Source organism: Melopsittacus undulatus, chromosome 4 (assembly GCF_012275295.1).
Source record: "Melopsittacus undulatus isolate bMelUnd1 chromosome 4, bMelUnd1.mat.Z, whole genome shotgun sequence".
NCBI classification, from domain to species: Eukaryota; Metazoa; Chordata; class Aves; order Psittaciformes; family Psittaculidae; genus Melopsittacus; species Melopsittacus undulatus.
Genome location: NC_047530.1, coordinates 93,848,867 through 93,863,322, shown reverse-complemented (window position 1 = coordinate 93,863,322; position 14,456 = coordinate 93,848,867). Strand labels below are relative to the sequence as shown.

Sequence of the window (14,456 nt, the reverse complement as noted above, 5' to 3'; positions counted from 1 at the left end):
ATTTTGGTGGCCTCTGTATGGTCTTACTGCCTGTATTCAGGGAGGCAGCAGAACTCAGGAACACCTTGCAGCCTGCATGTATGCTTCCATTATCACTGTATTCAGTGGTGTCAGGGAAGTTGAAGTGTGTACGTACCAGCTAAGGTGGGTATCTAAATATACTGAAAAGCACTGACAGAACTTCAGTGGTGCGTTTCATTTTGGAATGTGACAATAGTAACAAAAGGTACAATGAAGAAATCTTTCAAATAAACACTGGAATACAGAAGTCTTTCTACTGTCACTCCAGTTGTATGGAAGTTATATGAATTACAGTGGGACTTGTCAGGAGCTTTGAGTCTTGGGTTTTGTCCTAACTGGTCAACCAGTCAAAACAGTTGTCTTTGCTGCAAGTGAGTTCAGCAGACAGCTGGTGTGAAAAGCTCTGAAGAAAATAAAGCTGTTGTTCTGTGTAACCAAAATACAGGTTGTCTTGGACTGATCTTGTGCTCTTATTTGTGCTGAAGAAAACTGCTGTTCTAAGAGCAAAGTTCTTTTCTTTCTGCAGCTCTGTTTGGCTTGCAGCAAAATGAAAGGAGCTTAGATTCACAGAGAGTAGAATCAACAACAACAAAAAAGTGTTTTGGTATTTCTGCTTGCTTTTTAAATGTGAGCATTGTCTGTACCTCCATCAAGAACTGTTTTCTACAGCACGTATTCTTTGTTAATGATTTAGTTATGATTCCTCCAAGTGTTAAGATATAAAATAAATGTCTTGGCAGTCATTTACGGGCTCTCAGCTGTTAGTACTTAATGTTTTTATTGTTGGATGTGTGTTTGATAGGAGGCTGGAATGCTTCTTCCGTCTCTTAAAGAGTAAATCTACACTGTAGCTTTAAAGCACCTGTTGGTTCAGGCAGATTGTAGCAGATTTTATGCCCATGATTTTGAATATTGGAAGTTGGCTTACATTTAGCTACAGGGTGGTTCTGTATCACACAGTCCAGCCATGCTGCTTTTAAAATTAAACTTCCTGCCTACATAGTTAAGATATATCTGAGGAGGAGACTTACTGTTCCAGTGGGACAAGTAATTAAAGTTCTTAGCAGCTTAAATAAAGATTAGTGAAAATCACTAAAGCAATTGGCATCCTGAGCTCTGCTGCATTATAGTGTTGGTAGCATGGACCAGACCACTCTTGCTTAAATGTTTACCTTTTACTTCCAAAAGTGTTTGAGTTACAGGATAGTGCATGATAATTCCCCCCCCCCCCCCAAAAAAAAAAAAAAAACAACAACCTATTTTAAAAATATCTGGTTTACATTTTTCCTATTTCAGGGAGCTCTTGTTCATCTGCCTAGTATGTATCTTCCCAAACATCAAATGAGACTTCAGTGTCTTTGTGTCTTGCAGCTTGCAGGATATGGATAAAGAAATTAGATGTTAAAACAGATAAAAGTAGGTGCTTTTAGAAAAACTGAACAGTAAGCAAGCTACTTCAGGGGAGTTTATGCTTGTTGTCTGCCTTGTCCTTAGGGAAAGGGGGAGAAACTGATGATTCAATTATTCGGCATACAGCAAAGGAGCAAAATAACCTTTTTAAACATCTGACATTTAACGATTGGTTTAGGGAGTGGGGAATGTATTGACAATTGTGAAACTGAAATCTGAATTAGCCAGCCAGACAAGAGTGATGCTGAGACCTTTGTAAAAAGTAAAAGACTGTAAGCTCATTTCAGCATGATGTTGAGTAACCTAATAGTAATCTGTGATTATGTGAAGAAAACTGTGTGATTGTTATCTCCTGTGCTAGTTAAAATCTTTGCCCCAGATAGCTTACATTTAGGTTCACTGGCAGAAAAATCAGTAATGTATATAGTATTCGTAGTTTGGGGTTTGTAGCAACACTAAGTTGGGATGCCCTGGGTGGTAGAATCTCATTTCTAGTAAGTCTGCCTGATAGTCCCTAAAAGCAGGAAGGTGACTTATGTGAGTCCTATTTTAGAAATATATCTTAGATGTTAAGCCACATGCTCAATACTTTTAATTTCACTTCTCTAGAAACATTACTAGCTGTCTCCTTTTGTAGTACCTGTATGTGGATTTTATATTCTCACCTCTTACTGCTCTATAAAGTTTCTTGGCCTATGATTTGAAATGTGTGCTTGTATATATAAGCAGAGCAGGTAGACTAATCTGGTTGAGTTAGTGTCTTATGCCTGTGTGTTCTCCATACTCGTTTTCTCTTGCTGTTAGCAGAACAAAGGCTTTGGTTGATCTGGCTGTGGCAAATACATATATGCTGAGAAGCAAATAATGGCATTTCTTATGTAGTTGTATGATAGCCTAACACATACAGCAAAGTGCATGTTTCACATTTTCTCAAAACAATTGTCAGTGGTAAGTATGGAACTTAAATTATCTTATTTTCTCTCTGCTAATATATACAAGTGGTGTAGTTCCAGCAGAGCTGCTAGTTCTGGTGGGTTGAAGTCTGGAGACTCCCAGGATAATGGGAGTATTGCTGCTCAGACAGAGCTTTGTGACAGTGAAAATTCCATCTGGCCTTAGAAGGGCAATTGTAGATGTTATGCAGTGGCAGTGTGACTTGAGAAACCTCGTTCTCCTGTTTGGTGGTTTCTTTCTCCTCCTCTCCTTAGTCTATTCTAACAGCTGGTGCTGGGAGTCAATTGGGTGAAATGCAATAAATGTGCTCTGTCATGAGGTGCTGTCTGAGGAATAAATATTTTCCTGGGAAAAATATTTTCATTTTATTAAAACCCACTTCTACAGAGAAGAGTATCTTGAGATTTTCTTTATTCTTTTTCTTAACTGAGGTCATTTTGACTGCACTAAATTGTCCTTCAGCAAATGCTTTAAGAGATATGGGTAACCTCTATATTTATAATGACTTTCTCTCTCCGCTCATCCTTAGCATTTCCATGGTTTGGAATGGATATCGGTGGAACGTTGGTTAAACTGGTCTACTTTGAACCTAAGGACATTACTGCAGAAGAGGAGCAGGAAGAGGTGGAAAATCTGAAAAGCATTAGGAAATACTTGACCTCCAATACAGCATATGGTAAAACTGGCATTCGTGATGTCCACCTTGAACTGAAAAATTTGACTATGTGTGGACGGAAAGGAAACCTGCACTTCATCCGCTTTCCCAGCTCTGCCATGCACAGGTTCATACAGATGGGTAGTGAAAAGAATTTCTCCAGTTTGCACACTACACTCTGTGCCACAGGAGGTGGAGCTTACAAGTTTGAGGAAGACTTCAGAACGGTATGTGAATGGTTCATAGGGGTTCAGTGGGAAGTACTTTGGGGAAAAAATCGTAGGAGTCCTATAAGAATTTGCAGAGAACTTGTTTTGTAAGTCCATCCTAAGTGGTTTAAGACTATCAGAATTAATTCACATTTGTTGATTAGTAGTATTGCTGAGATCATGGAGTGGGCAGGAAGAGGGTATTCTACTAAGTATTAACTGTGTGCAAGATATCTTTAGTAAATGAGGGGTTTTTTTTAGAGTATAGCTGTAATGATCAGATGCTTCATAATCAACTGAGAGTGTGTTATGACAACCTAGAAGCTGAGACTGTGGGTGCTCTTTTCAAACTGGATAGCTATCGGAAAACCAGAAATGAAGCCATGCAGGCTGGAGATTAGCTTGAGGTTCCCTTCCCCTTGTACTGATCTTCAGGCAGACATAAATCAAGAACCTGGAAGACCAAGCATAGTCCAAGGTTTACTTAACAGTAAACCTCACAGAAAACATGAAACCAAACATTAAACAGAAACTTGACCAAATGTGAAAACCAAACTTAAACAGAAACCATGCTTACTTAACAGTAGCAGCTAGCTTTTGTTCTGGGCTTACATTATGAAGAAAAGCAGTTCATGAGATGATGGGGTCCCGGATCTCCTAGAAGTTAAAAATAACGTCTGTAGGCACTCCAGAAGGTGGTGTAAATCTGACATATTGGGATGCTGCTGTTTGTATAAACTTCATCAGTAGTCCTACCTCCCAGATGACTTCAGTGAGTGCACTGCAGAAATTGATTGTGGTGGCAGAGGCATAGAGAGCCATTGCACAAACTGTATTAGAACTAGTCATTTGAAAGACAGTTGCCTGTTGTGTATGTGTCTCAACTGGAGCATATCTCCATTTATTTTCTGTAAAAGAATGACTAATCTGCCTGCACCAGAGCAGTCTCACTAAGATTATTGTGAATGATTTACTTGACAGACAAGGTCTGATATTTATGTCTCTAACTTTTGACCTGATCTTGAGGGTGAGAGATGGCTGCTGGGTATGACAGGTTACATCAGTTCCTTTTTCTCTCTCTGCTTCAGTCCAGGGAGCTATCATACTGATTCAGAAACTGCAGTTGAGTGCAGTCCTTGGCATTGTGTGCTTCATGTTTAACTCCCAGCATCTATTCCTGCAGTGCAAGAGGTTTTTTCTTTGTGAATACCCCTCACCTAACAAATGACCAGGATCCTAAGGGGGAGAGAGAATGCTGAAGATCAACATGAATCCCAGCTGTTATAGTGTATAATAATCTTCAGTAATTTTTTGACATGGAAGCAGTTAGTCTAATGAAGTACTAGCAAGTTTCTGAATGGTTGTAGTAGTCCACTGCTAGTCAGAAATTTCTTGTCCTTTAGGCTGATTGCAAGTCCCTCATGTTATGGTCTGCTGATGTTGAGTCCTCCAAAGTATTAGTTTGTCTCACAATGTGTAAGAATGTTGGCAGCACATTAAGGAGGTTAATTCTAGTGCTAGCCAGTGTGGTATCAGTTCAGGTTTCCAAGCATCCTTCCACATGTCTGGGTAATGGTTCAGGTCATGTTCTGTAGTAACAATGGGAGGTCACTTTGAGACTTTCTGAAGAGGCTGACTGTCCCTCTGGAATGGTCAGTCTTCTCAAATTCCTCTCACCTATATATTGTACTAAGAGCTAGAGTTGCTTACTTGACAAGGAAGTTTATGACCCTTGCTCCCCCAGCAGTAGAACTGAACTGGAAGTTACCTGGTGACTATCACAGCTTGGCATTTCTCTCCATAGCTTTGGCTTTATCTGGTATAAGTATGCAGCTTACAATGAGGGACAACTCTAATCTCTGTTGCAATATAATTAATGTAGCACTGGAAGCCGTAATTGAAGTTGGGGCTGTTTTGCTAGCTATTGTACAAAGATGTGAGGTCATGTAGCAAATTACTGGCAGACTTAAGCACAGATCCTACATCACTGCAGTGTTGGTTAACATTCTGTGTGCTGCAACACTTTAGAGGTAGTTTAAGGAAAACACCATAAAAACTGTCTGGGATGTTTTGTAGTAGTCAGTGAAGTGTACTCACAACTGAGTGCTTTGGACAGCTCTTCTTACATCTACCCAGCTCCACACCTTCCTTTATAGGAAGTATTTGTTGGCTCACTGTAATACCCATAGAGTATTACAGAAGCACAATACTATCCATTACATGAAGGCTTGCTTGCTTAATCTGTCTCAAAGGGCTGAGTGTCCTGGGTACTAGCACTTAAATTGTCACACTTCATTAGCCATTGTAACAGCACCTGGCTATCTCAGTGTGTTCTGCTGACTGTAAATTGACATTGGACAGCAGCTTCAGGATTGTTCTTCCAAAGAGTTGAAATGTCTGTTCCAAATACTTGATCACTTTAATGCACCTGCTGAAAGTGGAGAGTATGTGCCAAGTCCTTCTGTTGCAGGATTCAATATTGTATAATGCCTTATATGGAAGAGACTTTAAATACTCCTGTTTCTGTTACTTGGAAGTAATGTGGAAAAACTAAAGTACATTCGTGAATGTTGATAGTTTCATGAAAAATTTTGACCGAATGTTATGAAACTCATGAAACTGATATAGATCATGTGCTTTTATTCTGGCTCTTGATTTCTCCATGTGCATGCTTTTAAGTTATTTGTCTTTTATGGTATTTCTAAATGCTTATGGGACTTTCAGGATTGCATAGGTTTAGGACAAATCATCCAACGTATTGCAAAATGGCATTCAAATCCTAAATAAGGAATCCTTTTAAAATAACAGCAACTTTTTCTCCTTAAAATAGACAAACAAGCAAGCACCCTGTTCTTACTCACCTGTTCCGGTGTCTAATTTCAAATCCCTAAAAGAGTTAAATAGGTTTGGTCTAGGCATCTCTTTTGTGTATTACAAAATAAAATAAGGAGGCATTTTCTGTTTACCTTAAGCCTGTCTTATGTGCCATAGAAAGGCAACTAAATCTACAAAGATAGCTAGGTTTAGCTATCTGACCTCCCTCTTCTGTGATCCACAGTGTTGGATAGTAGGAGACCTGGAGAATTCTCCATGAACTGTATGGTAGCTGCCAGCAATAACAATCAGTAGCCTGGCAAATCATTTAATTAATTCTTAATATCTGAATGCTTCCCCTAGAAGTAGGAAAACACTCTATTCATTAAACTGGACAACAGAAATCTTTTTTACCAACCATATGGTTATACTCATTGACCAACATCAGTAAGTAATGCACTGAAGGACTGTTTCCAGCTTAGAGTAATTTTTTGGTTTGATTTGGTTTGTTTGTCATTAGGTTTTGTTTGTATTTTCTTCCTTCCCTTCTGAATAACTGGTTTTTATGTCTGGCTGACTTTGCTTTCAGGTAACAGTGGTGTTAAAACACAGATGAATATGTTGATATGTCATCTAATTCTGATAATCTTTACCCAGTTACATACTGTTACCATACATATTCTGTAAATGCGCTTAAGTAACATCAGTTCTGTAAAAATAAGGAATATATATGCTTACATACCTGTAATAAAAATCTCTTTATACTTTGTGACTCCTCTGTCACATTAACAGCATACTTTTGCACAAGTTATGTAATGAGGAATAAATTATTAAGCTGTCACTCAGTTTTTTTAAAGCGGCTCAATGTAAAGGATACAATGGGGATGAGGGAAGAATGAACTAATCAAACTTTTGCATAAACCTGCTCAGTTGCAAAATTCCTCTATTCCAGTAGGATCTTTGTATTCCTTTACTGAACACCTATACAAATTTTACTGTCCTGTGTTGTAGGATGAGTAAGCTGTGTAACTCTAGGTTAGTAAAGTCACTCAAAAATCTTGTTGCACCTCACTTGCTTGGAGGAGACCAAGTGCTGCTCCTCAGGCCATAGATGCTGGCTTATAGTGTATAGACTGGGCTGGAGTTGAAAGCTGCATCTGGACAATGGGTGAAATAAGCCTGATAACTTCTGTTACAACCACTGGACTTCCCACCAATTGCTGCAATAGTCTTCAGTAGGAGTGGGGAGAAGCAATGTGTATCTCTTACCTGCCAAGAGAAGGAAGAGATTCTTACACCTATCTGGGCAAGAGGGCAGATTCTCTGCAGAAAATCAGACTAGTGCATTTTTTTATGCCTCAGCAAATGTTGGCCTTACCCTTTATTTGCATTAGACTTTGTCTTGTTTGAATGTGCGTGGCTGTTTCCCAGCCTCAGTGTGTGGAATCAGCTCGGGGAGTACCTCATTTGAGCTCAAAAAGAAGCAGGTTTAGCTGTTGGGGTAAAGACAAAAAAAATCTAAAGGAAGAAAAGTAAGTCTTAATGGGAGTAGAGGATTCGTAATGGAAGGGAGATGGAGGGAAAAGCTAGGCTGTAAGCTATTATAAGAAATACAAACTGGCACAATGCCCAGAAGACATATAAAAGCCCCAGTGGTATACTGAATGAGGCTGTTGTAATTGATAGTTACAAACTTGCAAGATGTTAGTTCCTAACAGTTTCTTACAGGAAAAAAAAATCATTTGTCTGATTGAAAGTTCAAGAGACAGATGAACTCATTGCTGCATCTAGGTTTGGACATTTCTGTGCTCATCAGAACTTGGTACCTGAAAATTCAAACTGACTGAAATCATGGGCTGGAATTTCATTGAAAAAGATGTCTGTACACCCGTGTTGATCTGTTAGGGTGCATAGATGTGTTCACTGCTTCCCTGCTGTGTTGCACCTGCTTGTAAGCATGGTTGAAGTCCCAAGTCCCTCCTTTTGATGGTGTTGAAGACTGGTGAGAAGTCCAAAGTGTTTTATTCTTGCCTTTCCATCAGTATTTAAAAAGCAGTCTAAAATAAAGAGGAATTTCTGCAGTGCAGAAAAATTGGTCTTATAAGAAATGTACATATGGTTTTCCTGTGACCATCATAAATTTTCCCTCCAGGGTCTTGTATGCTGCTTTGTTCTTCAGCTCTTCCTTGCATAGCACAACCTTCTGACATAAATCTTTTCTGGAGAGGCACATAGTTACAGGAGTACAGAGTAGGACAAGTTAACCATCATGCTCTCTGCCTTTGCATTAAGGCTTGGAAAGGGCTGCAAGCTATCTGCAAATGCATTTTGTAAAAAGTTATAAGAAAAAAAAAACCTTTAACATTAAAATACGCTTCTACACACAGCTCCTGTTTTTGTTCTGCATTTTTGCACCTAAATGTTTGTTCCCCACAAGAAGCAGCAGTTTGAATAACTGAAAGATGAGGACTAGTAGATTGTGGTAGGTCAGGTCATGGCACCAGGAAACACCCTAACCATTTGCCTAATCACACACCAGTTACCATGCTTATAGGCACATCTATTTTGTGGTGCAGTTTTGCTGCTTGAACAAAGACATAAATAAAGAAAAAACAGTTACAGATGCAGGGAAAAGTCTTGGGAATTGTGACTCTTATTTTATCATTACTTCTTTTGCAAGACTGGATTACAGCATTTCTTGCAACTATGCCTTCATTTGTGTTTAGAAATGAGAGCAGTCGTAGCTCACTGGGCTGTTTAGAGCCTCAGAGGTCTAGTGGCTGCAGAGTTCATGGTTCTCTGAATGAAGGTGGGTTGACATGGAATACTGATGCTAGTCTTGCTCCTCCCAAAAATGAAAACCAGACTGCTACAACAATGCAGGGAAATAGTTTTTCTGTCTGCTATGGATATCATACATGAAAGAAAGCAATCACAAGGCTTTTCTGCTTACAGTATATCAGCTGTTAAATATAGCACAGAGCTATAAAAAGCAGAACAGATTCTAGTATGTCTTTTTTACATGAGGGGCTGGACCTAATAAAACTGCTATGCTTAGTAGTTGAAAAAGAACATTTGATTAGGGTTTTTTGTTCTGTTCTTACTGGGTTGGTGGGCTTACTGGAGACTTCGTAGAAACCAGGATTTTGTCAGTGTTTTTGCACTGACACCAGAAATGTTTTCCTCTTAGATTTGTATTGCTGGCTCATGTCTCTCACTGATGGTTACCAATTTGTAAAGGTATAACATGGATGAGACAAAAGCAGCTTGTGGCTGTGTGTTTGGCTTATGGGAGAATGGAGATTTTGACAGTAGGGTCTTTAAATCTACTAATGACTTGTCTTTATATAGCACGATTCTGGTTCATAGCATGTTTATGCATGCTGTATCTATACAAGGTCATGTTTGGTCATGCTGCATCTAGCTTACACAGTAAGATGAGGAAACCAAATATGCAGCACATAACCTGGAGAGAGATCATGATTAGTATAGAATCTTTTCTTATTTTTACTAGCTTTGTGCAGTGTTAGTTGGGTTTTAAGAAAACAAATCCTGTAACAAGTAATGACTCATTGGGCTCACAATGTCCACTGTGAAAGATAGCGCATAAAGCATTTATTGTGTTAATGCTTTGTATTGTGTATCTCTTGATTGGAGCTTTTCCTATCAGTCTAACAGCAAGAAATTGCTGAAATACACAATATTTGCGAAGCAGCCTAAAGATTTTTGTAATGTTTCTTTAAAAACCTTTTCTCCCAGTTTGTGCTTATTCTTTTTATTTGTTGGCTAAATGGTTTAAGTCTTTTATGCTGCGCTTCTGTGCTTGTAATTTGTGTAGCCATGTGGTAATAAATGAAAATTATTTCAAGAAAAAATACAAATGAATTTTAAAAGTTGCAGGAAGAAATACTTAAAAAGACATTATTTCCACTTTCCTCTGTTTTCCTATGAATAACTGGATCTATATTGAGACTGCTGGTTGGGGGTTTTTTGGTTTTACTTCTTTTCTGTGGTTCCAGGGTTTGAAGATTAGCAAGTGTAACAAAAAGGCAGATGCAAAGAATAGAATGGCTTTCAGTTAAGGCAAGTTAGAGCTATGTTCAAGTAGAGAAAAAACTTAGGGGGAGAGATTTAAATAGCTCAAAAGAATGTAACCTATTGGCCGTGCTTGTTCCACAGAAATATCTTGCTTCTTTATAGTGACTTAATATAGCTTCCAGAATTAAAAATAGGAGGAAGTTAGCCTTGTAGATCTCATCCATTAGGTGTTATAAAAACATCCTGGAATATACAAGTGTTTGAGAACAGCTTTCTACTTACAACTTCCTTTTATTCCTAATACCCTGTAGTTTTTTCTGCTAGAAAGTGGAGTTGGGTAAGACCTACTTTTGGGGATACAAATGACCACAGGGTTTGGATGGACAGCTACTGTTTTATTTTTTTTCTCCCTCCCTCTCCTCCCCTGACATAAGTCAAACCTCAATGTCATCTGGAAGGGAGACTTTCTAAACAGATTGTCACTGTATCCTATTTCAAGAAAGGGATGCGATTTCTAATTCTAGTAAACAGATTGCTATGGCAAGTGGGCATGTCTGCTTAAATACAATCACAGATGACCTGTGAGATCTCAGAGGGAATGTCCTTTGAAGCTCTTATAATTGTTTTTTTTTGCCTTCTGTCACAGTTATATTTGTGTGAACATTTTGCTGGGGTCATGGGCCTGACAGTATTTTTGGTTGGTTGTGGGGTTTTTTACATTCTTTTTTAGCAAATGTGGGGCATCCTCTTTTTTTTTTTTTTTTAAATGAGGCATATTATAATGCTCACCATAATTAATAAAAATAGCTCTCTTAGATTACTGGTGATACATACTTGGAAAACATCAGATCATATAAGCATAACCTACTGCATATTTAATGCATATTAAAATAAACGTGCACTTTGTAAGGCTTTAATTATCTTCTTTAAGTGGAATTTATTGATCTCGAAGTTTCTATTGAAAATTTCATTGAATTGCTGGGAAATGTAGTTGGATGATAAGTTATAGCACTTTGCATCCTGTCCAAAAGCTGTAGAACACATATCCCCTTGGCATGGGATAAGGGAAAAGAAATTTAATGCTTTGGAATACTAGGGGGTGGATGACGGGAGGGAGGACGACAGGAATGTTTCCTGCTTGCAGAGCAGAGAATGTCTCAAAGGCAAAGGAACTAGGCGACATTACTATGCAGTATGTCATTGTTTTGGGAGGTGCCCATTGTTGGGCGGATAACAGACTTTTTATTTTGGACTTCATGCTTACACAGATCTTTGTACTATTTAAATAGCATAATGTGTTACTATTAAAGTGATCAAATTGCTTCAGCAGAGCCTTTTGTCCTGCTCAGTGTTGTATCATACTAGGAAGTGTTTGTTTATTAATTTCCTGTTGCTGTTTTCCAGATTGCTGACCTACAGCTTCATAAACTGGATGAATTGGACTGTTTGATCCAGGGCCTCCTTTATGTTGATTCTGTTGGTTTCAATGGTCAACCAGAATGCTATTATTTTGAAAATCCTACAGATCCTGAACAGTGCCAGAAAAAACCTTACTGCCTTGATAATCCATATCCGATGCTGCTGGTTAACATAGGCTCAGGGGTCAGTATCCTAGCTGTTTATTCTAAGGACAACTATAAGAGAGTCACAGGATCCAGGTAAATTTAATTCCATGTTCTTTTAATTCTGTTTTCTCTACTAATTGAACAGATAAAACCAGTCAGTGTGACTAGTAGGTGCAGCCCCAAATTGTGCTTGTCTTTTTATAAAAGCCCACCAGTACCAAGGCTGGAAATATCCTAGGATTCCTTCGGAGAAGGGTCTGTATCAGGGAAATCATTGACCCATTCAGCTTTAGAGCTGTCTTAGTCTCTTCTTGGTGTTCTTACCTACATTGTATCTCTTGCTCTGAACTACCAAAATAAAGCTGTCCTGGTAAATGAATCTTCTTTCCCCCTCTTTGATCCCCCAGAACAGCCAGAGCAGTGAAAGAAAAATTTTTGGGTTAAACAATAACCCCTTGCTTAGCAGTTAGGATGAATCCAGGATATAGGAAAACTTTGTAGAATTACCTGGTACTACTGGATTTCGGCAGACGGATCTCACTAGATCTCGTTTCCTTACCAATTGCACTAGTCTTTGGACCATGCTGGTAAATTAAGAAATGCTAGCAGGTAAAGACTAGAACCTGATTGTCTGTATTCTTACTTTTTCCTTAGCATGATTTTAGCCTGCCTTAGCTAGTGCTCTCTCAAATGATTTGTAAGGTACAGCTGAGTTGAAATTGTCTCTGGGCTACATTCAGTAATAAATTTAGATGTGACTGCTTTGTTTAGGAATTCAGTATTTCACTAGTGTGAATGCAGAATTTTGTTCTCAAGGCCAAAAACCAGCCTTAGGCATGTTGAAGTTCACACTATAGAGGTGGCAGCCATACTTACTTACAGGAAAACACTTGGTTATAAATGAGTCCAGACTAATAGTAGTAAAAATATCTATAAATCTAACCCTTTTTTTTCATACATGCAAACTAAATTGATACACTTCATTTTTAGTAATCTTGTAATCTTAAAAACAAACCACCAAAATGGAAACATAAATTAAAATACAAATCCCATTCCAAAACAACCACCAAAGAATCTTTTTGGATTTGCTGTAGTCCCTTCCAAACTGCATTCTGTTCTTCAGTGCATGGTACTTATAATAAAGCTCTTCCTATATAGTGCACGTGACTGCCTGTGTGTCTTCTGTTGGCTTATCCATGGCACATCTTTGCCACCATGGTAGCCATGAGCTGTTTTTATGATACCAATGAACCCAAGTTGAGTGGAAGAGGCATTGATGTTCTTGCAATTCTGATTGTTTTTCAAGCATAGCACTTTTGGTATCTGTAGATGTGCTTTCCACCTTTCTACCACAAAAGGAAAAACATGACTGCAGTAATTTGCTGGCATACTATAGATGATAAAATAAGTAGTCTTGTGGCTGGTGTACAGAGCTTGCTACTGTTCAGATACGGAATACATTACAGTGCTGCTAGATATATTCTGACTAAATGATGTTCCTATCTGACCTCCTGTACTTTCTTGTGAAGTACATGTGTGTGTCTCACTGGTCCTCTCGTTTAAAGTGGCTACACTTGGTGTGACTGAAATCAGTGCAAATAAGCTAGCTTTCTCAAGGGTTAAGTAAAAATGAGGAAGGATGTAGAGGTTAATAAGTTGAAGTTCATGTCCATTAAGACTAGAGAGTCCAAAGTAGAATTTTTATGAATCAGTTACCAATCTGCTAAATTTATGTAGTCAGTAAATATTGTACTTGAGCCTGTGAAGATACTAAAGTGACTGATATCTTCTCGAAGAAGAGCTCTTCAGAGGGCTGGGATGTTAACAGCTGATGCTAGCCTTACTCTGAACAGGAACCAGCCAGACTGCTTCCTGCCACTGGCTAGGGGGACAAGATCTGTCTTGGCTGCCTACCCCTGTGTAGATATATAGCTTTGATCTCTGTTTATTCTTTCATCACTGTCTTAAGTGATCTGCTGGCCAATTATTCTTGCACAAGGGCAACTTGCTAGAGTGCTACAAATAGCAAGCTGACATCTGCAGTGTTGAATTGGACTTTATTCTCAGCTAACCCTTTATTTAGTATGATTTCTCTGATTTAAATATTAAGGGTTTAAGAGCAGTTCAGTTAAAACCATGCTGGATGACATTTGTGTTAAATAGAAACTTAATTCAGGGTTTCTGTTTTCACTGCTCTGAAGGAGGAGTTATAAGTTACAGTTGGTAGCTGTGTAGAACGTGTTGCAAACAAGAGTCTGAAGAGCTCTGGTAAAAGTTGGTTCAAGCTGCTGGTCTGAAGGAACTGTGCTTTTTTAGTCTTGGAGGAGGAACGTTCCTGGGCCTGTGTTGTCTGCTGACTGGCTGTGAGACATTTGAAGAAGCACTAGAAATGGCTGCGAAAGGAGACAGCACCAACGTGGATAAGCTGGTGAAGGATATTTACGGAGGAGACTATGAGCGGTTTGGCCTTCAAGGGTCTGCTGTAGCCTCAAGGTATGTGTTAATTGAGCTGGTTTTAGGAGCTCCTTGGGAAACTTACTGTGCATGCTGAGCTGAGTGCGTAATCCCTGAACTATGTACTAGGTCCATGTGGAAATGTCACTCTGAATGTATCATGTTGTTTGCCCTTAGATCTCTCACCTACTTCCTTTTTTTTTTTTTTTTTAAACAGGTGTGAGCAGTGCTTGGTGTAGTTTGCTTCAATTTAAATTACAATTATTTTAGACATGTCTTTGCTCATTGTTGTGCCTTTCAAGTAAGATCCCTTTTCACATTTCAGGCCTGTCTCAA

General features: G+C 38.8%; 1 protein-coding gene across 6 annotated transcripts in view; it reads left to right on the top strand.

The window, feature by feature from the left end:
- The window catches only part of PANK1 (pantothenate kinase 1), a 47,654-nt gene that overhangs the window by 25,917 nt on the left and 7,281 nt on the right, over positions 1 to 14,456 (top strand). For all 6 annotated transcript variants that reach the window (XM_034061929.1, XM_013127756.3, XM_031044647.2 and 3 more), the window contains 3 exons: positions 2,915 to 3,267; positions 11,506 to 11,759; positions 13,983 to 14,159. In XM_034061929.1, the coding sequence (XP_033917820.1) occupies positions 2,915 to 3,267; positions 11,506 to 11,759; positions 13,983 to 14,159 (784 nt within the window). The remainder of the gene's footprint in view (positions 1 to 2,914; positions 3,268 to 11,505; positions 11,760 to 13,982; positions 14,160 to 14,456) is intronic.